General features: G+C 52.3%; 1 protein-coding gene across 1 annotated transcript in view; it reads left to right on the top strand.

Annotated features, from left to right (window-relative positions):
- ITGB5 (integrin subunit beta 5) overlaps window positions 1-19895 on the top strand; it is a 123409-nt gene extending 103514 nt beyond the window's left edge. Inside the window, exons 11-15 of the mRNA XM_010354817.2 lie at window positions 9002-9224; window positions 13775-13875; window positions 16521-16640; window positions 18306-18472; window positions 19125-19895. Of these exons, the coding sequence (XP_010353119.2) occupies window positions 9002-9224; window positions 13775-13875; window positions 16521-16640; window positions 18306-18472; window positions 19125-19220 (707 nt within the window). The 3' untranslated portion in view covers window positions 19221-19895. The remainder of the gene's footprint in view (window positions 1-9001; window positions 9225-13774; window positions 13876-16520; window positions 16641-18305; window positions 18473-19124) is intronic.

The raw sequence follows: 19895 nt of genomic DNA, 5'->3' as shown, positions 1-19895 counted from the left end.
CGGGGTTTCACCATGTTGGTCAGGCTGGTCTCAAACTCCCGACCTTAGGTGATCCACCCACCTCGGCCTCCCAAAGTGCTGGGATTACAGCCGTGAGCCACCGCGCCCAGCCCACAACCACATCCTTAAAACAGTTGTCTACACTTGCTGCCTTCCTTCACTGCCCCCTCCTCAGCCCTTAACCCAGTCTAATTTGAATTCAGTCCCGTGACTCCACTAAGATAGGTCTTCCCAGGTCCCCGGTGATCTTGTCTTGATAAATCTCATGGGCTCTCAGCCCTCATCGTACTTGACTTCTCGGCTGTAGTGGACTCTGTTGACCATGCCCTCCTCGAAATGCTCTCTTCCCATAGTGGTTAGGAGTATGGGCTTCTGGTCAAACAGATGTGGGTCAAATTCCAGCCCTGCCACCTGCCTGCTGTGTGGTTTTGGATCAGTTACTTGGCTTCTCTGTGTCTCATTTCCACATCTGTAAAAATTAGAGTAATAATTGTACCACAACATAGGGTTATTATTGGGAGGGCTAATGAATGAGATAATCCATGCAAAATGCTTAGAACCATGCCTAGCCTATTGTAAGAATTCCATAAAGTTTTACTATTATTAAGAGATTTTAATGGCTTGTTATCTCAGTGGAATTACAACTTCCCGGAAGGCAGTAAACATTGAAGTAAAACATACATTTCTGTATTGCACATTGACTAAGAATATCCCTGATCCTGTAAGATAGACAAGGCACTATTTCTCTCTTATTAGTGAGGAACCTGTACCGCTGCCCACAGCCAGCAGATAGGTAGGTGAGGTTGCACGGCAGCACTGCTCAGAGAGGACTTCCCCAGCAGGTTTGAGGAGTTGCACAGTGGAGGGACAGGGGCAGGACCAAGGAGAGGAGGGGAGACGTTCCACCAAAGCTGAGTTCTACGGATGGTTCTAAGCAAGGGACAGGTGTGCTTTCTTTGCAAAAGAAACAGCCCTTAGTTGACAAGTTCTCCAATCCGTAACTGCCCCTGGGCATGGTAATGCTGTTTACAAGTGCAGGAAACCCACGGTGAGAACAAAACTTTTCAAGAGCAACTTCTCTCTTGCTCTTGGGGGTTTATTAAGTTGCTACTGAGGTGCCTGGACCCAAACTGAGATCCCTTGTGAGGGAGCTGGGAACACGTCCTGTGCATTTCAGAAATCTCTGTTCTTTACTTTTTGTAGAATCAACACCAGCGCATGGAGGGGAGAGGGAAAATAGTGGGATGGGCACATTGCCGTGGGGACCAGGCTTGGAGACACCCCAAGAACACGAGGCAGCACAGGCCAGGTGGGGACACAGGAGGGCACGGAAGGACAAGGGGTGTGTTACGTAATCCCAACCTGCTTGTCAGCAGAGCCAGGAATAGTGCTTCTTAGGAGGGATTTCCCCCCAGGAAATCTTCAAAGCCCCAGACTGAGGCCGCAGTCCTCGCAAGCTTATGTATGTGTTTGGCTACAGACAGCCCATCCTGGGTCTGGCTCTGGTGCTCCAGAGAGGACTGTGGCTGGCCCAGCATGTGAGTGCCAAGCAGGTCCGTCACTGAGCTCTCCCCAGCGCCAAGCTCTCCCCAGCCACTGCGCATTCCGAGCTTTGTAATCTCATCCCAGCTGCCCTGGCTCGACAGTGTCACACGGCCCCAGTCACACAGACACCAGCGACCTGAAGTGCACGGCTGCTGACTTGGCTTCCTGCTCTGCCTGTGAAAGTTGATGGAGAGTTCCAGAAGCTGGGCCCAGAGTCTCACACAGAGCTGTCTAGAACACACATGAAATCTGACTTCGGGTGATGGGGAAATTACCTCCCAGGGGTAAAGGCTTCTAGCCACACTCCCTCTGTCTTTGAACCACTTCCTGTTTACATGGCCGCCTGTTCAGAGGAGAGGGGAAGAGGGAGGAGGAAGCAACACTGTTGGAGAGAGGGAAGGGTTCCTGGGGGATGTGAGGAGAGTGGGGAAACATGGGGGCGGCGGGGGGGAACTAAGGCAGAAACTGAGAGGAGACGATGAGAGGAAGCAGGAGGAAGTGAGTGTGTGTGCAGGACACACCGACTGTGGGAATGGGGGAGGGGGACAGGGCTGTGAGAAGAGAGAAGGGGGACGGCCCTCCTGTTTCAGGCGCTGAGCCCAGTCCTCCCTCTTCAGCCTTCTGTGAGCCAGAATGGACTCCCGGAGGGGATGGAGCTGTGCTCAGGGAAGCCAGGGAAGCCACAGTGCATTCCAGAGCTAGTGGAAACTATTTTTGAGCCAGCTATGGAGAGATGATTTGTACCCTGAGGGCCTGACGTCTGCCTGGTTATAACACTGAGCTAGGTGAGGATGGGAAGAAGAGAACCCCTCCTCATTTCTACCTTATCCTAAGCTGGCTCTTTCCTTCCTGCAGCCCCGCTGCATTCCTGTTAGTCCTCTGCGGTCACCCACGGCTGCCTTGGGCCTCTGCAGACCCAGAGTGGCGTTTGGGGGTATATGGAGCAGTGGCTTTGTTCCTGGGCCAGAGTTGAGGGTCCCCGTGCCCTGCCTCAGAGGCCCCGCTGAGGGTCCTCGTGTGCTGCCTCAGAGGCCCCGCTGATGGTCCCTGTGCCGTGCCCTGCCTCAGAGGCTGTGCTCAGGGTCCCCGTGCCCTGCCTCACAGTCCCTTTGCGCTGCCTCAGAGGCCCCGCTGAGGGTCCCCGTGCCGTGCCTCAGAGGCCCCGCTGAGGGTCCCCGTGCCGTGCCCTGCCTCAGGGGCCCCGCTGAGGGTCCCCGTGCCCTGCCTCAGAGGTCCTGCTGAGGGTCCCCGTGCTGTGCCCTGCCTCAGAGGCCCCGCTGAGGGTCCCCTACCCTGCCCTAGAGGCCCCGCTGAGGGCCACTGCGCCCTGCTCTGGCATGCCTCAGGGAGCTCCCCATGCAGGGCCGAAGGGGGCCTCTGTGGTGTGAGCCTCCCTGTCAAGGCTCAGACTGGCCAAGCAGCTCCCTCAGGCCCTGGGTGTTCTCGGTCCTGGCTGTTCTTGCCTCCAGCTGGGCATGGTCTAGGTAACCTCATGGGGCCCTTTAGCTGTGGAAGTCTGTGATTCAAGCTGACAAAAAGGGTACCCCTGCACATCCTCCAAAAACACCTGTGCCAAGCCTCCCCAACACCCCGCCATGATAAGGCAGTGATGTTTAATGAGCCAACACTGTTCTAAGTGGTTTATAGAGGTTGAGGGAGCTAACTCATACAACAACTCTACCCGCAAGGCATTTTTACTGGCCCCCATTTAAAAGTGAGGAAACCAATATACAAAGGGGTGAAATGGCAGCTAGCAGATTCAGGAGACCAGCCCGGGCAGCCTGATTCCAGAATCTCTGCGTTAACTGCTGCACTCCACTGCTCCCTTTTCCAGGTGGTTCTTATAGCCCAGCTCTGTTCTCCACTGCCCATGTTTCATGGTGAACAGGCTCCTCTTCATCCTCAGCCTTATGTACAACTCCCCACTCGCTCCTTTTCCTGATTCTGTTGGTCCCTGAGACCACAGGGTAGTGGGAGGTTGGGGAGGCTGGGCCTCTCACACCCAGGTCACATGTTTCTCGCCCCCTAGTAGTACCTTTGGCTCATTGCCTTCCATCCCCTTTGCTCCCTTTCCTGAGATAGTGCCATCCCTCCACTTTTCCTGTCATGTACCTCCTGGTCACCCCCTACATTCCCCAAAGACCTTGACCCTGCCTCACACTCTCGCCCTCTGCCCCAAGTCCTGCTGTTCTGGGTGCCTTGCCTTTCCCTGTGGACAAGCTGTACTACACGTGGGTCTCTGAGTTCCTAGAGTGTCAGCTCCAGTGGCACCCACAGCAATGCCAGCTCCCATGTCCTGATGCCCCATGTGTCAGAGATCACTTGGAATCGCGCTGATATTTCTGACAGCATTCCTGCAAGGGAGGCATTATCCCCATCGACACAGGAGGAAATGGATCATCAGAGAAGCTTAGGGGCCTGCCCAAGGTGACATAGGGATCTGAACTGAGCTCCAGCCCACGCCCTCAGCTTGTCACGCAGATGGTCACCCTGTTTCCCTGAACTCCTCTGCTGTTGGAACTTAAGGCTTCAGCATCTCCCCATGGCCACACCCTTGCCCTCAGCCCAGCCTCTCCTTTCTCCCACTCTGTCTCTACTGGGATCTCTTCCGAGTTTGCCATTCCCTTGATTCCTTCATTTCCCTGCCCCGCCCAGACTTTCTTCTGAATCGTTCTCTTTAATCTGAAGAATGTTCAAATCTATCGCATCTGCAAAATCCCCCATCCTCCTTGTCCTCCATCTCCCCCTACCTGTGGGAGTTACCTGTGGAAGTTCCCTACGCTCACTGTCACCACCTCCTCACCCCCTGCAGGCTGGATTCTGTCCTCGCTGGTTTGTGGTGCAGCCTGGTAGCTGCTTTAGGATTTGCCTTCCTTGATGTCCACAGAGCCTTGATGCTGGGGCTTCCTCTCATGTCTCCCTGGGCTTACAGGGCCGCTGGCTCCCCTCCTACCTCCCAGCCTGCCCCTTCCTCTGAATAGCCAGCATTCAATTTTATAAGAAGAGGCAAGAGGCTGTGTCTTGGCCCATAGCCCACACAAGCACTGTTTTGCTGATGGAAAGCTGTTGAATTCTATAAAGCTGAAAATCTATATAAATAGACACATTTACAACTTCCTGTCCATTTGGCTATCAATCATTGTAACAAAGGTTTACTAATAATAACCCGCATGTGTAGCAGCAATTCATGGCTTGCACAGGGATTTCGCATGTCCTTCAATATCCCTATCTATGTGTAATGAAAATATTTTTTCTGTGGGCATCATTAAATTCAGTTCCCTTTGCCGAGGTAGCATTAGACGTTAGCTTTGTTTTGATGAAGAGTCCTGACTTAGGTCCTCTGAGCACTGTCAGCCAGTTGGGATGTTGTTCGCAATCCCCATGATGGTGATTGATAGGTTATTGATCCTTGGGACAGGCCAAATGACCCTGGTCCTTTTAATGACATGTGTTCCTCCTAGGGCATTAGGAGGGTCCAGGGCTGACCAAAAGATGCTGGCAATCTCTGAGCATGCAGGCTGAGGAAAAGGCAGGTTGAGGCTCAATGGCAGGAGCTGAGACATGTGAATTGGGATACGATGTGACCACGCCTATGTAGCTTTTGACTGTCTGTTGGGTCGTGGAGTCTTGGACGTCTTGGTTTCAACCAAGGTGGCAGGTAGTTGTGACTTGTGTGCCAGCTCCCACCACTTGATAGAACCTACTTGGAGGACTGCATTGAGGATGCTGAGGGCAAGCCTAGGCCCCTTGGAGAAGAAGGGGCCTATGTCCTATGAGGATACCACGATGTCTGCCACAAGTGTGGAGAAGGAGATGTGCAACGTCTGCCATCACTGCTTTAGGCTATGATGAACTCTGAAAGGCAGGGAACTACCCAAGGTAAACTCAGCTGGGACTATTATCAGAGTCACAGAGGACAAGCATTCTGGTGGCTTCAGAGGTTTCATCAAGCATGAAGCCTGGGGCTTATTTTCTGGTTTGGCCAGCTAGGACTTTGCTTTGGAGTCATCAAATATTGGAGGCCAAAAAGTCATGTAGATGAAGGTTTTCTGATGTCCCACAGCCCCTCCACGGCTCCCACTGACTCATCCCCAGAAGCGGGCTGGGCTGCACACACCACTGCTTTCCTGGCAGCTCCTGGCTGGGCTCAAAGGTGGTAGGAAGCTTTTAGGAATGGCCAGCAGCTCTGGCCATGAGTCCTGTCCCTCTCTAAGGAATGGTGGTGACCTCTGGTGAGCCACCAGCTCCCACCCTCTCCTACCCTTGACTCCTAACTCTTCTTAAACCCTAGGTCAGGGGCACACTCAGCCGCCTTGACCTTGGGCTGGGCTGTGGAACTCTCGGGCCTGCAAGGTATCAGACATACCCAAAGCAGCTAGGCTTCCCCGCCCGCCAGCTATCCTGGGGGGAAGTGAAGAGCAGCAGGCACCCTGCCTGACTCGCTGCCTCTCTGCGATAAGCAGGCCTTTTCACATGGAAGGCCAGTTCCCTCAACACAAATGCCTCACCCCAAGCCCAGGCCCTTCAGGAAAAGAATAGGCTACCTCCAAACCTTTGACACGTTGGCACATTGTACCACATTGTATTTGGATAATTTTATGGTGCTGCCAACAACAATTAGAGGAGGAAAGAAAACAACACCCACCTGGTCTCTGTGCCGTCTTTGTTGCTTAGCAGTGAGCATGCCTTTTACTCTTTGTATGTTAAGTGTTTTGGGGATGGCGTGATGTAGAAGCCATCGGAAAGTGCCCGCGCCGTATTAAGTCTGCCCTTAGAGTACACCAGTGTCTGCAACTCACTTTGTAATGCATCTTTAAAACTACGGACTGATGGAAGGGCAGACAGCTGGATAGGTGTGCAGTCAAGCAGCAGGTCACATGCGAAGGTAGGATCTGCGCGGGGAGGATATGTATGTGTGCACTGCACAATCCTTTCAACTTTGCTGCAGATTTGGAACTTTTCCTAACAGAATGTTGGGGCGCAGGGAATAATCCCCTGACAGTGAGCCATTGTAATTGAAACTAGACTCTTGACCAATGTGGTCCCTGAGGCCAGAGAGTGAGGGAGCGGTGTGGATTGGATCCATTTCACCTGTGAAGGCTTCCCGTGGGGAGTTCCTGCTGCCAAGGCTCCAAAGTGGCGCTGGTCCCAGACTGGTGGAGAGGAGGGGCAGGGCCGCCCTCTGCCTCCCGGGGATGAGCTCGTGCTGCCCATTCCCCCAGCCTCCACTATGGAATCCTTGAGCGGCGGGGCACTGCCCTTCCCAGTGGCTTACCCCTCACATGCCCGCATCTACACAGTTAAGACTGCATTCCACAGCGGACTCCGGGCCCGAGTCTGGCTTTCCTCGCCTCTCCTGGAGGACTTGCCATCTGCCTCAGTGCTGCCTGTGACATGGGAGGGCACCCGCTCAGCACACATTTGCTGTGGCTCTGAGCCCCCTGAGTAAGCAGAGAGGCTGTCTGAGCACAGGAGGGTGGGGAGGCTTGGCTGTCCAGATGGTCTCCCTGCCGCCTACAGGTTCTGGGCACCAGAGAGTGGACAGAGCCCGGGGAAGCAGGGGCAGGAAGTTAAGTGACGGGTGAAGAGGCTTTCTGGAGTTGAGTCCTGACCTATATTATGTTGTGGGCCACACACATTGGTGGTCCCAGGGAAGGTGCTGGAATCCAGTTAACAAGCCAGGTAACTGACTCAGATGTGGAAGTAAAATGAAAGGACTCCCCACTCCACCTCTCCAGTCACCCACTAGTTTGTGGGTGGTGCTCAGCGAATGAAACTCTTGGTTGTATTAATATCAGCCTTCACATAGTGGCATTAGGGAAAAAAATAATACAAAGTCGATTTTTTAAAAAGTACCAATTGTAGCACTGCATTCTGCCTCTGATTGTGTAGAAAATGGAGAATCCACTGTCAGGCCCTTGGTCCCTTGGAAGATGGCACTGTCTAGTCTTTTCACAGTCCAGCATGCTCACACTCCAAAATAAACATACACTCACACTCCAACACACACAGACTCTCACACTCACACACATCCTCCCTTACACACACTTGCACTCCAACACACACACTCACACACACACTCATGCACACTTGCACCCAAACACACTCTCACAAACACACTTAAATACTTACACACACTTGCACTCAAACACACTCATACACACACTCGCTTTCTCACACACACACACATTCCTCTGAGTTGAGTGAGACTCCTGCCCTCACACCTGCTGAGTGGGGCAGCTCCCGCCTCTCCACCCTTGCAGGCTATGGAGAGGATCCCCTGCAAGGAAGGGCCAGGGCATCCCTCCACGAGTTCTCGCCCTGGCTGGGTGTGCTCATAGGAGGCAGTAGACCCTGGCATTGAGATCATGGACTCTGGAGCCAGACTCTCTGGGTTTGAGTCCTGGCTCTGCTGCCACCAGCTGTGTGACCATCAACCATTGCTTCATCTTTCTGGGTCTTGGTTTTAGCCCTCATATAACAAGGACAATAATGCCTGCCCCATAAGTCGCTGTGCAGATTCATCATGTTTCTACGTGTAAGGTGCTCATATAGGAAGCCCTGGTGAGTGTTAGCTGCTGCTGCTGCTGTTCTCAGTATCTGCTTCTAAATGATCCATTTCTGGGCTTCGGGTCCCTGGGCAGGAATTCAGCTTCTAACCAGGACTCAGGGAGAACAACTGTGTTTTCTGCTGTGGCTGTAACAGATGACTGCAGATTTAGTGACATAAAGCAACACGGCTTTATTTTCCTACAGTTCTGGAGGTCAGAAGCCTGAAATCATTTTCACTGGGCTAACGCGGAGGTGTCAGCAGGGCTGCACTCCCTCCGAGGCTCCCAGGGAGCATCGGCTTCCTGGCCTTTCCAGCCTCCAGAGCCACATTCCTTGCATTCCTTGGCTCTTGGCATCCTCCCCATCTTCACCAGCAGCCAGCATCCTGCTTCTGTTGTCCTACTGCCACCTTCCTGCGTAGTCCAGTCTCCCTCACTCCTTCTCAGAAGAACCTTGGTGATTACATTTGGGGCCCACAGAGATAATCCAGGAGAATCCCTCATCTCAAAATCCTTAACTTAATCTCATCTGTGAAAGCTCTTTTGCTGTAGAAGGTGACATTGATACTCTGGGGATTGGACTGGGAACATATTTGGGGGCCAGTATTCACACAGCTGAGGCAGGAGGAAGCTTCCCTGGGTCCTGGCCCTGTGGCCCAACTTGGCCAAGTTCTGGACCAACCTGGAGCACCAGTCTAGACCCAGCCCGGCCACACCAGCTGCCAGGGTCCCCTGCTGTCCCTTCATGCTGGCTCTAGGCCCTCTATCTCCCCAAATAGGCTCTGAGGGCAGAGCTGGTGTTCCATTCTCTGCTGAATCCCAGTCCTGGCATGTGGGGCACCCGATGGTTCTGTGCTCGTGTGTAAAGGTAAGCAGGTGCTGATGTGCCACATGTATCCTTTTAGGCCACGGTGAGTGTCACTGCGGGGAATGCAAGTGCCATGCAGGTTACATCGGAGACAACTGTAACTGCTCGACAGACATCAGCACATGCCGGGGCAAAGATGGCCAGATCTGCAGCGAGCGCGGGCACTGTCTCTGTGGGCAGTGCCAGTGCACAGAGCCGGGGGCCTTTGGGGAGATGTGTGAGAAGTGCCCCACCTGCCCGGATGCGTGCAGCACCAAGAGGTACTGGTTCCACCGACAGCCCCACCTTACTTCTCACCCAGGCCAGGCCTGTGGTCCAGCCGGGCAGCCCTCAGGGCCGGCCGGCCTCTACTCCCCACCTCCCACATCTCCCACCCGGCCAGCCTCGCTGGGGAGCTGCACTCTTACCAACAGTAACTGAAACTGTGGCTTTCAAACACTGGTTCCGTAAGGGTTTTGTAAGAAAACAAAAACACAATAAGAAATACAAAACTGCTACTCTGTTCCTAAACACATTTAGAAATTACAAGATCACAGATTTAAGTGAAATTAAACTGGTGTTGGTACCAAAAATAGCACCTTCTCAGAGCCTTGAGTGTACTATTGTGTGCTTTCACAGGAGAATACAGCGTGCATCTTTTTTCAAATGAATTTAATCCTCCACACTGGTATCTCCCAAGCAGTGTTTCACAGAACCCCTATGGGAAATGCTGACAAACATCACCAGAAGGTAAATTGGAAAGAGGCTGGGTGTGGTGGCTCACACCTGTAATCCCAGCACTTTGGGAGGCTGCGACGGGTGGATCACTTAAGGTCAGGAGTTTGAGACCAGCCTGGCCAACATGGTGAAACCCCGTCTCTCCTAAAAATACAAAAATTAGCTGGGTGTGGTGGCGCATGCCTGTAATCTCAGCTGGTCTGGAGGCTGAGGCAGGAAAATGGCTTGAACCTGGGAGGAGGACATTGCAAGAGCGTGCCACTGCACCCCAGCCTGGGCAACAGAGTGAGACTCCGTCTCAAAAAGGGTAAATTGGAGATAAAGGCACCCGACCTAAATAAGGCATGCCAGAAACCACTGCAATGGCTTTTGAATTTTCTGCTCCATTTATACAGATAATAGAACGCGGGCTCTGCACTGCTGCTGAACGCAGAGATTGTCTAGACCTGGGCCCCAGCCTTCGCTGACTGGGCCACGGCCTCCCGTAGCCGTGCTGACCTCCTCCTGCTCAGCCCCGCATGCTCCACCAGAGTGCAAATGAGAGGGAATTACAGAATGATGCCCCTGGAAAGCAGGAGTGGCATTTGCTCTTGGAGTTTGCTGGAGAGACAGCTGTGTCATCATTATCCATGCTAAGGAGGCAGGGACACAGAGGATAAGAAACAAATCATAATACAAACGTCACTTCTCTTTGGCTGAGAAATGCATCTGTGATTTTCTCTTGGCAGATTTCCCTTCCAAACGTCTGGCTCAGGCTGATAATGAAATGAGTTCATGCTCCCTGCGCTTGCAGTGGCAGCTGGTCAGTCTGTGCTCAGAAACGTTCTGGGTGGCAGAACCCCTGGTTGGACATTTGCCATAAATAACCCAGGCGTGGGTAATTGAAAGCTGGCTGCAGATGGAGAGACAAGATAGACAGGACTGGGTTTTAATGTTGTTTAATTGGAGGGGATGGGGGAGAGTAAGGAAGAAGAAAAACAGATCTTCTTTAGACCTGCTAAGAGCAGAGAAAAAACAGATCCAAGTAGAAACAGCCTGGGGAAGGTTAGGATCCTGGATCTGGAGCCCAGATAGCTGTGGCCATCCCAGCATGGAGTCAGCCATTATCCACGTTTTGTACCCGAGGGAGGTGCCCCCACCTCCAGCTCCCAGCAGCAGAACCTTTTTGAGTCTGTGCTCCTAGTCCTTGGGGCACACTAGGTTAATGGGGAGTGGGGGTCAAGCTAGGACAATACACATGGAGCCCATCAAACGAGTCTTGCCTTCCTACAGCGCAGCAGACAACGGAGGATTGGCCTTAAGTTGAAGGCCCAGGGGAGAACAGCTCTAGCTTTAAATGTTTAAAGCACTGATTTCCTAGAAGACATAGACTTAATAATTTATTATTCATCACACAATATGAAGAGAGCAAGGAGAGCAAAGATATGCCACAAGGGAATATCATGATTCCTTCTTCTTTTTGAGACAGTGTCTCGCTCTGTCACCCAGATTGGAATGCAGTGGCATCATCACAGCTCACTGCGGCCTTGAACTCCTGGGCTCAAGCGATACTCCTGCCTCAGCCTCCCAGGTAGCTAGGACTATAGACTTGCACCACCACACCTGGCTAATTTTTATTTTTTATAGAGACAGGGTCTTGCTATATTGACCAGGCTGGTCTCAAACTTCTAAATTCAGGCACTCCTCCCACTTCAGCCTCCCCAAGTGTTGGGATTACAGGAGGCATGAGCCATTGCACCCCGCCCACTATTCCTTCTTATTTGTCTCTGGGCCATACTGACCCTCTCTGTCTCTTTCACAGCCTAATTGAAACTTTTTTTTTTTTAAATGAAGTCCTTTTGATGGTGACTTACATCAGTCTGTTTTTTCTACTTGCTGCTTGTTAAGAGGCACCAAGTTCTCAATGTCCTACGTCCTTTTTTTTCTGGGGGTTTCAGAGCAGCCAGTCTTCATTTTCTGGATCTAACCAACCACACTCTTCACTTTGGGTGAGTTCACGCTCAGCCCCAGCTGATTTCAATTAACAGGCTCTCAGAGCAAAGTCGCTCAAAACAACTTAATTTTTTTAAAGGGCAGACTTATTTTAGTACATGACTACAATATATTACAAGTTTCAACCAGTACATGCGGCATATGAGTTAGACTGATATGTCCACATGGATACTTAGGGAGTGCTTCCTGGAAGCGGCCTGGAGCTGTGGTTTAACAACAGAGAATCAGATGGCAGGGACAGAGAATCCTGGCCCGGAACGAAAGCAGCCCTCTTCTTAGCCCTGTGCTAATCTGGGAGGCTGATGGAGGGGGAGGGGTGGGGTCAGGGGCAGCTGGGTCAGCATGAATGACTGAAGCTGGAGCCACCCCTTCCTGGCCCCCAGCCAGGTCTCAGCTGCCCACCTTCCGGGGCTGTGACTGTTGGGAGAGTTACCATTTTGTTTCTAACCTCAGAATGTTTCCATAAAGTCAGTCCCAGGAGAGTGGGATTTTGTGGCCAATTCAGGGATGGCTGAGCTCCTAAGCATATCAGAACCTCTTAGGAGGCCTAGTCTGACAGGTGGGGCACCTGGCTGCAGAACCTCAAGTCCTCCTCCGTAAAATAAAGAGGACTTAGTGAAATGGTCTTAGAGCTCCCGGCCAGTTCTGCTTCTCCACTTCGCAGTTTCTGTACTGGAAATGTTTTAGTAGCTGGCCTCTTAATCCCAAGGTGTTAGGAAACAGATGATGATAAAGGCACCACATTGCAGTTGCACATCCCTCTGTATTTTTGGCAGAGAGCTTTCTGGACACACAGCCCCTTTGGTTCCCACAGGCCTGTGGTGGCACAACAGCTCTGCCTCGTGTAGTTGAGGTTCTGAGGTCACCCCCTGCACTCTGGTGGCCTCCCTAGCACACCTGGCTCTTGAGTCCTGACCCGGTTTCCTAGGCGTCTCTCCGGGGCTCTCACTCTCCTCAAAGGCCACCAGGCAGCACTGCATCACAAAGTCCCTGAGAATGACACGCCCCAGCCCTCTCCTCCCCGGAGCTTTGTGCTCACCATCCCCCAGCCACCAGCGGAGCCTGGGACCTCTCCCCTTGAACATCAGCTTTACAGCCCTGCAGCCAGAGCTTAGCTCCCTGCCCTGTGACCTCAGGAATCCCATTCTCCCAAATGTCTCCTAAGACAGAGAAAGAATGTCTGGAACTTGGTTTTGATGACATAAAGTATAATAATGACCATTTAACTGAACTTTGTAGTCAAGCATTTTCACCCACTATCTGATTGAGCCAGCACCCACCGTTAGCCTGAGGTGGGAGGAGAGAGGCTCAAGGTGTCACTTTTTGGCTGCTCATCCATTTTCTAGAGGAGGCCCCTGTTAAAGAACAAGGGTTCCCTGGGAGGAAGCCATCACCCTAGAGCCTGTACCAGAGCCTGGTGTAGACTGATTCGTGGGTAAGTGGGCAGCAGGCCTAGGGGACCTGGCAGGTGGACTCTGTCTGAGAGGCAGAAGGGGGCTGGAGCCCGAGATTCTCCAGGACAGTGGATCTCAGCCCTCGACAGGCATCAGAATTGCCCAGGAAGCCTGGCCCTGAGGGTGTGGCTGGGCTCAGGTACTAGGAATTTCTCTTGAAAGCTCCCTGGAGAGTTGAACGTGTGGGAGGGTTGAGATCCCTGCCCTGGGTGATGACCAGGGCAGGATGTGGGGAACTGGGACAATGTGGGGGCACTGAGCTCTGGCCATGGGAGTGTGAGGATCTCTGGGAGGCCAGGAATACTGTTTTATCACCCAGAAACCTCTGGCTTGGAGCAGACGCCTCACCAGGAATTAGATGGACCAGAGTGCAGATGGATTTGGCTCCTGGTGTCAGAATTTGAAAGGTCTGCAACTTGACATGTAGACAAGACATGCCACTAAACTCACACAGGTTCCTCCGAGAACCCTTGGGCTTCCTCGCATAGCAACAAGAAAGGCAGAGCAGACACATTCCCTGAGGCTGAACATCTGCAGCTAGAAAGAATTGAAAGCCTTCCCAGGTCCTGCACTGCTGGGAGCTCAGGGACAGGTGTGGGACTGTTCTACATTGTCTGACACCCACCTTTATTTCCTCTTTTCCAAAGAGATTGTGTTGAGTGCCTGCTGCTCCACTCCGGGAAACCTGACAACCAGACCTGCCACAGCCTGTGCAGGGACGAGGTGATCACATGGGTGGACACCATCGGTGAGTGTGCCGCCGCCACCCCCTGGGCAGCCACGGTTTCTCTCCTCCCTGGGGAGGAGGGTGGTTTTAGCCTTGAGTCAGGAGGCACAGCCCAGGCTTCCTGGGCATAAATGTGGGCTCCCCATGAGGACCCGGTGCTGGAACCGTCATCCACGGCTGATGGGAATGTAGAACGGTACAGACTTTGGAAAGCAGCTTAGCAATTTCCTAATTTCCACAGAATACAATGTACCAATTCCACTCCCAGTTATACAGCCTAGAGAATTAGGTCCATATGTCCATATAAAAATGTGTACAAAAATGTTCACAGCAGCATTATTCACGATAGCCAAAGGTGGAAACGAACCAATGTCCATCAACGGATGAACAGAAAAGAAAACAAAGTGTGGTCTATATACAGTGGACACTATTGAGCCACTAAGAGGTATGAAGTACTGACACACGCTACGGCACAGTGAGGCCTGACCACAGTGCGGAGTGAAAGAAGCCATGTACTATATGGTTCTGTTCATATGAAATGTCTGACATAGGAAAAGCCATGGAGACAGAAAGTAGATGAGTGGTGGCCTGATGCTAGGGAGAAGGGAAAATTGGCATTGACTGCTAACAGGTGTGGATTTCTTTCTAGGGTGATGGAAATATTCAGAATTAGTAGGAATGGTTACACAACATTGTGAGTTCAGTAAAATGACTGATTGTACACTTTAAAATGGTTTAAATGGTTGGGGGGGGGGTGGAATTATGCACCTTGAAAGGGAATCTGCATCTCAGGCTCCCCTCACTGGCAGGCTTCCCCACTATCTTCACCTCTGACTTCTGTAAACTCCTGGCCCCCAGCTGCCTGTCTGTCTTGGTCCTAACTTACATCTTTTGTAGACTTCCTTGTTCCCACCTCCCTATTTTGACTCACTTCAGTCATGGCTTTTGAGGGATTTTTTGTCTTCCAGACAGGGTCTCTGTCACTCAGGCTGGAGTGTAGTAGCACCATCATAGCTCACTAAAGTCTCGACCTCCTGGGCTCAGGCAAACCTCTTGCCTCAGCCTCCCAAGTAGCTGGGACCTACAGGCATGTGCCACCATGCCACCACACCTGGCAAATTTTTGTATTTTTTGTAGAGACGGGGTTTCACCATGTTGCCCAGGCTGGTCTCAAACTCCTGGGGTCAAGCAATCCACCTGCCTCAGCCTCCTAAAGTGTTGCCATTACATGCCACCATGCCCAGCTACTTCTTAGTATTTGAGCTATGTATGCATTCAGCACATATTCACTGAGCGCCTACTGTGTGCCAGGTGCTGTCTGTCTCCTTAGGAGACTGTGGGGAGTAGACCACAGTCTGGTTTCTCACATGCCTGTCTTCCTGCCCCTGCTTCTGTCTTGCGGCTCAGCCTGGCTGACCTCAGGTTCTGTCTGCAGACCTGGGCTGGTTGCCCCTAATTAAGTACACGTGGTTAGAGAAGGAAACAATGCCTTCCTGTGGCCCAAGGACTGGTTCGCTTGGTTCATAGCAGTGACAGCCGTTCATGCACAGCTGCTTCCCAACCCAGTCCTCTGAGATAGAGTGGCAGAGAAAGCTTATGTTCCAATCCATCATTTACCCTTCTTCCTTCTTCCAGGTTTTTTTCATACGCACACACTCACATGCTCACTCATATTCACCCAGCCCGGAAGGGAGCTGAGACAGAAAGTCCAGGCTTTCATGTGTGATAACCACACAAATTCATCTGCTTCCAGGTTACAGCTCCGTCTAGCAGCAGGGTTAAAAAGGTTAAAAAGGCCAGAGCTGGAAAGCGTTTCCCGCCCTAGGACTCATTGCCATTGCCGCCGCATTTCCTCACCCCTCGCCTCTCTGTGCACTTCCCCTAGTTCCTTTCCCTCCTAAAAAACAGCCTGCTAACCCTCTCCCAGAGAAGCCTTGGAATGTAGATAATGCCTGGACAGGGATGCCTCCACCTTGGGGAACGGTAGCAAGGGGGGAGGGAGTTGCTGAGGCAGCTTGAGGGAGGGGCTTCTTAATATGGAGGAGAGAGGGCGGGCAGCGTTCAGGGCTGGGCTGGGGACAGCCTGAGCTCCACGCTGTCTCACTTTATCTCCAGGCATGGGCACCAAGGTGGGCACCAGCCTCTCACCCAATGTCCTCATTGTCCTGTGGTTCTTTTTGATTTTACATCCCAGGAAGGAGTTGCTGCCTCTTGGCCACTGCGGCCAGCTCTCAGCCCCAAGTGGCCTGGGCTGTTTCTCAAATATGAAGCCTCACTCACGCCTCGAAGGGGGCTGGGATGGCTCTTTGTTTCTTTCCTTCTTTCTTTATCCCTTTAATTTCCGTGGCCAATCCATTCACCCGTCCCCACCCCGATACCATTAAAACCTTCTCTTATTTCACATCACCCCTGACTAATACTTCAGAGGCTTGGAGATCCTCTAATGTATTCCACGTGTCCCCAAAGCCATCTAAATTCAGCCCTGGGCCTGTGTTCTTGGTGTGAGAAACCTGAACTCATCTTCAAAGGCCCAGCTTCCTCTTAAGACTTTCTGCCCACACCCCCCATGCCCTTTCCTTCTTCAAGGCACTCGGCTCCCTGCCCCGACCATCAGCGGCTGTGGGCTGCTCAGAGACTCAGGCCATTCCCACTTGGTTTTCTTCCAGTGAAAGATGACCAGGAGGCTGTGCTTTGTTTCTACAAAACCGCCAAGGACTGCGTCATGATGTTCACCTACGCGGAGCTCCCCAGTGGGAAGTCCAACCTGACGGTCCTCAGGGAGCCAGGTAGGTGAGGGCTGCGAGGGGATCGGCCCACTCAGCCCGCCCTTAGTTCTGATTTCTGATGCCACTCCCTTCTCTGGGACCACTGCCCTTTCTCTCCTCATTGGCCTTTCCAAACTCCAGGGAGAGGAGGGATACAATTTCTTATTTTTCTTTTATTTCTTTTTTTTTTTTTTTTTTAGACAGGCCATCACTGTGTCACCCAGGCTAGAGTGCGGTGGTGCCATCATGGCTCACTGCAGCCTTGACCTCCTCAGGTTCAAGTGATCCTCCCACCTCAGCCTCCCGAGCAGTTGGCACTACAGGCATGCACCACCACACCAGGCTAATTTTTGTGTTTTTTTGGTAGAGATAGGTTTTCACCACATTGCCCAGGCTGGCCTTGAACTCCTGGGCTCAAGTGATCCACCTGCCTTGGCCTCACAAAGTGCTAGGATTATAGGTTTGAGCCACTGCACCTAACCAGTACAATTTCTCATGAAGATCAGATCTAAGGTCACTGCTGCTCCACTCCTAGAGTTTAGAAGAAAGATGAGTGTGCAGCTGGGGGCCCATTCTTGGGGCAAAGCTCTAGGGGGGCGTGAGTTAGGGCAATGGGAGTTATAGAAGGATAGGGCCCTGTCCCTGGGGAGAGTCTTCTCTTAGAGGAGCTCAGAGGTGAAAGTAACCACAGAACATACCTACCCTGCACAGCCAAAGGCAGCAAGGAGCTGCTGTGTTCTGCAGGGAGGGTGCAGGGCATCTGGATCACCTGGGCTGGGCAGGGTATCACTCAAGTCAGGGAGCATCCAGCTTCACACACAGCCCGGGCAGGGCCGCTGCTCTTCCCAGCGTGGATTCCAAGGACAACGGAGCGCTGGGTTCAACATTACTGCTGCTCCCATGCTTAGCTTCCAGAACCACTGAAGAGGTCAAGCTGTAATCCAAATACCAAAATTCTGCCTCTGCTTGGACTCAGGGACCAATAGCCTTTGCCTTGGAGTAACTGGTATTTCTGATATCACCCCTTACATTCTTCTTGGGGGTGAGGAGGCAGGGGTGGAGCAGAAAAAGATTTGCTCTCTTCAGCTGACAGCACTGCAAACTATTTTTCCAAATTGGGCCCAACCACATAATGTGCCTTCCTGAGGCCAGAGGCAGAGAGAAGTGTGGTACCAGCCTAGGACGCACGCCTGTAAGAATGAGCCTTTGTTTCCAGTGCTGTCTGTGGTTCTTTGAAAATAAGCACATTTACTCCAAGGAATTCCACACTAAAGGCTTACAAATGTTGGCCCCCAGCCCAGACCTTGTGGAAGTGGCTTCATGGTACCTCCTGCCTGCCAGTCCGCTCCTGAAACCATGTACATGAAAGCTGAGCGGGTCCAGCATCCCACAATGGAGACTGGGAGAGGCAGGGCATGGGTGCTGCCCATGAGGGGAAGGCAGCTGTGCCCCAGGGCTCTCATTTAGACTTTGCCACACTTGCTGTGTGACTTTGGAACAGCCACTGGCCCTTTTGAATCTTTCATTTTTTGTATATTGGGAAAACCTTCCTGAGGATCTAAGGGAGAGCCAAGGAGAAGGCCTTTGGGAGGGTGCAACTTTCATCTCAGAAATGCCTGCAGCTGGGGGGTGGGAGGGACATGGTGATGCTAGTGGCTTTGCTTACCATGCTTCTGGTCCCCCCAGAGTGTGGAAACACCCCCAACGCCATGACCATCCTCCTGGCTGTGGTCGGCAGCATCCTCCTGGTTGGGCTCGCACTCCTGGCTATCTGGAAGCTGCTCGTCACCATCCACGACCGGAGGGAGTTTGCAAAGTTCCAGAGCGAGCGATCCAGGGCCCGCTATGAAATGGTGAGCGTGTGGGAAATGGGAAGCAGAGACTTCAAGCTCAGAGGCGTGGTTGAGTTCAGTGGTATGTTAGCAGTAGAGGCTCACTAATGTCTTTGGCATTAAAAACAAAGAACACCAGAAAGACTGTGCCCAGTTCTGGACGGAGAGAACTGCACAACCCCAGTGCAGAGTGACCTGTTCCAACACCCAGATCAGGAGGGTCATGGGGGCAGAGGCGCTGGGCGTGCCTCAGGAAGAGTCTGACCAGTCTCAGAGAGACCACAGACCCACAGGAAAGCTCAGATTCTTAGGGTCCATTACAACACTCACACCTGCAGTCTGGTCAGCCCAGGTGGACTGCAAACGCCCAAAGGACTGAGCGCAGAGTCAGTGCCTGCTGAACCTGGGCTTGGTTTCTGTTAAAGCTGGAAGGGACTTCAGAGACCTTCTGACCCAACTCTTCCTTCCAGAGGTGGATAGTGCAAGCTTAGAGAAGGCGAGGGCTTTCCCGGGGAACACAGAGCTGTCCTAGAGCGCATGGCCATCTCCTGAGTGCTCTGCCTGCTGCTGTCGTGGGTGGCTGACCTGGGAAGGGATCCTAGGGCCTGCGTCCGCTCGTTTGAGTGTGTGAGCTAACATGTGTCCTCATCCTCTTCCCCGCCATGTTCTGTAGGCTTCAAACCCATTGTACAGAAAGCCTATCTCCACGCACACTGTGGACTTCACCTTCAACAAGTTCAACAAATCCTACAATGGCACTGTGGACTGATGTTTCCTTCTCCGAGGGTCTGGAGGGGGGAACCAATGAAAAGGTCAGACTGAAACGCCTTGCACGGCTACTCGGCTTGATCACAGCTCCCTAGGTAGGCACCACAGAGAAGACCTTCTAGTGAGCCTGGGCCAGGAGCCCACATTGCCTGCACAGGAAGGTGCCTGGCCATGTCACCTGGCTGCTAGGCCAGAGCCATGCCAGGCTGCATCTCTCTGAGCTTGGGATAAAGCAAGGGGACCTTGGCGCTCTCAGCTTTCCCTGCCACATCCAGCTTGTTGTCCCAATGAAATACTGAGATGCTGGGCTGTCTCTCCCTTCCAGGAGTGCTGGGCCCCGAGCCTGGCCAGACAAGAAGACTGTCAGGAAGGGTCAGAGTGTGTAAAACCAGCATACAGTTTGGCTTTTTTCACATTGATCATTTTTATATGAAATAAAAAGATCCTGCATTTATGGTGTAGTTCTGAGTCCGGAGACTTTTCTGCCTGATGGCTATGCCTTGCACACAGGTGTTGGTGATGGGGCTGTTGAGATGCCTGTTGAAGGTACATCGTTTGCAAATGTCAGTTTCCTCTCCTGTCCGTGTTTGTTTAGTACTTTTGTAATGAAAAGAAACAAGACTGTTTGGGATTGAAAGTAAAGATTAAAACCAAAAGAATTTGTGTTTGTCTGATA

This window comes from Rhinopithecus roxellana, chromosome 1 (genome assembly GCF_007565055.1).
Source record: "Rhinopithecus roxellana isolate Shanxi Qingling chromosome 1, ASM756505v1, whole genome shotgun sequence".
Classification (NCBI taxonomy): Eukaryota; Metazoa; Chordata; class Mammalia; order Primates; family Cercopithecidae; genus Rhinopithecus; species Rhinopithecus roxellana.
The sequence above is the reverse complement of the archived record's forward strand: the minus strand, read 5'-3'. Positions and strand labels throughout refer to the sequence as shown.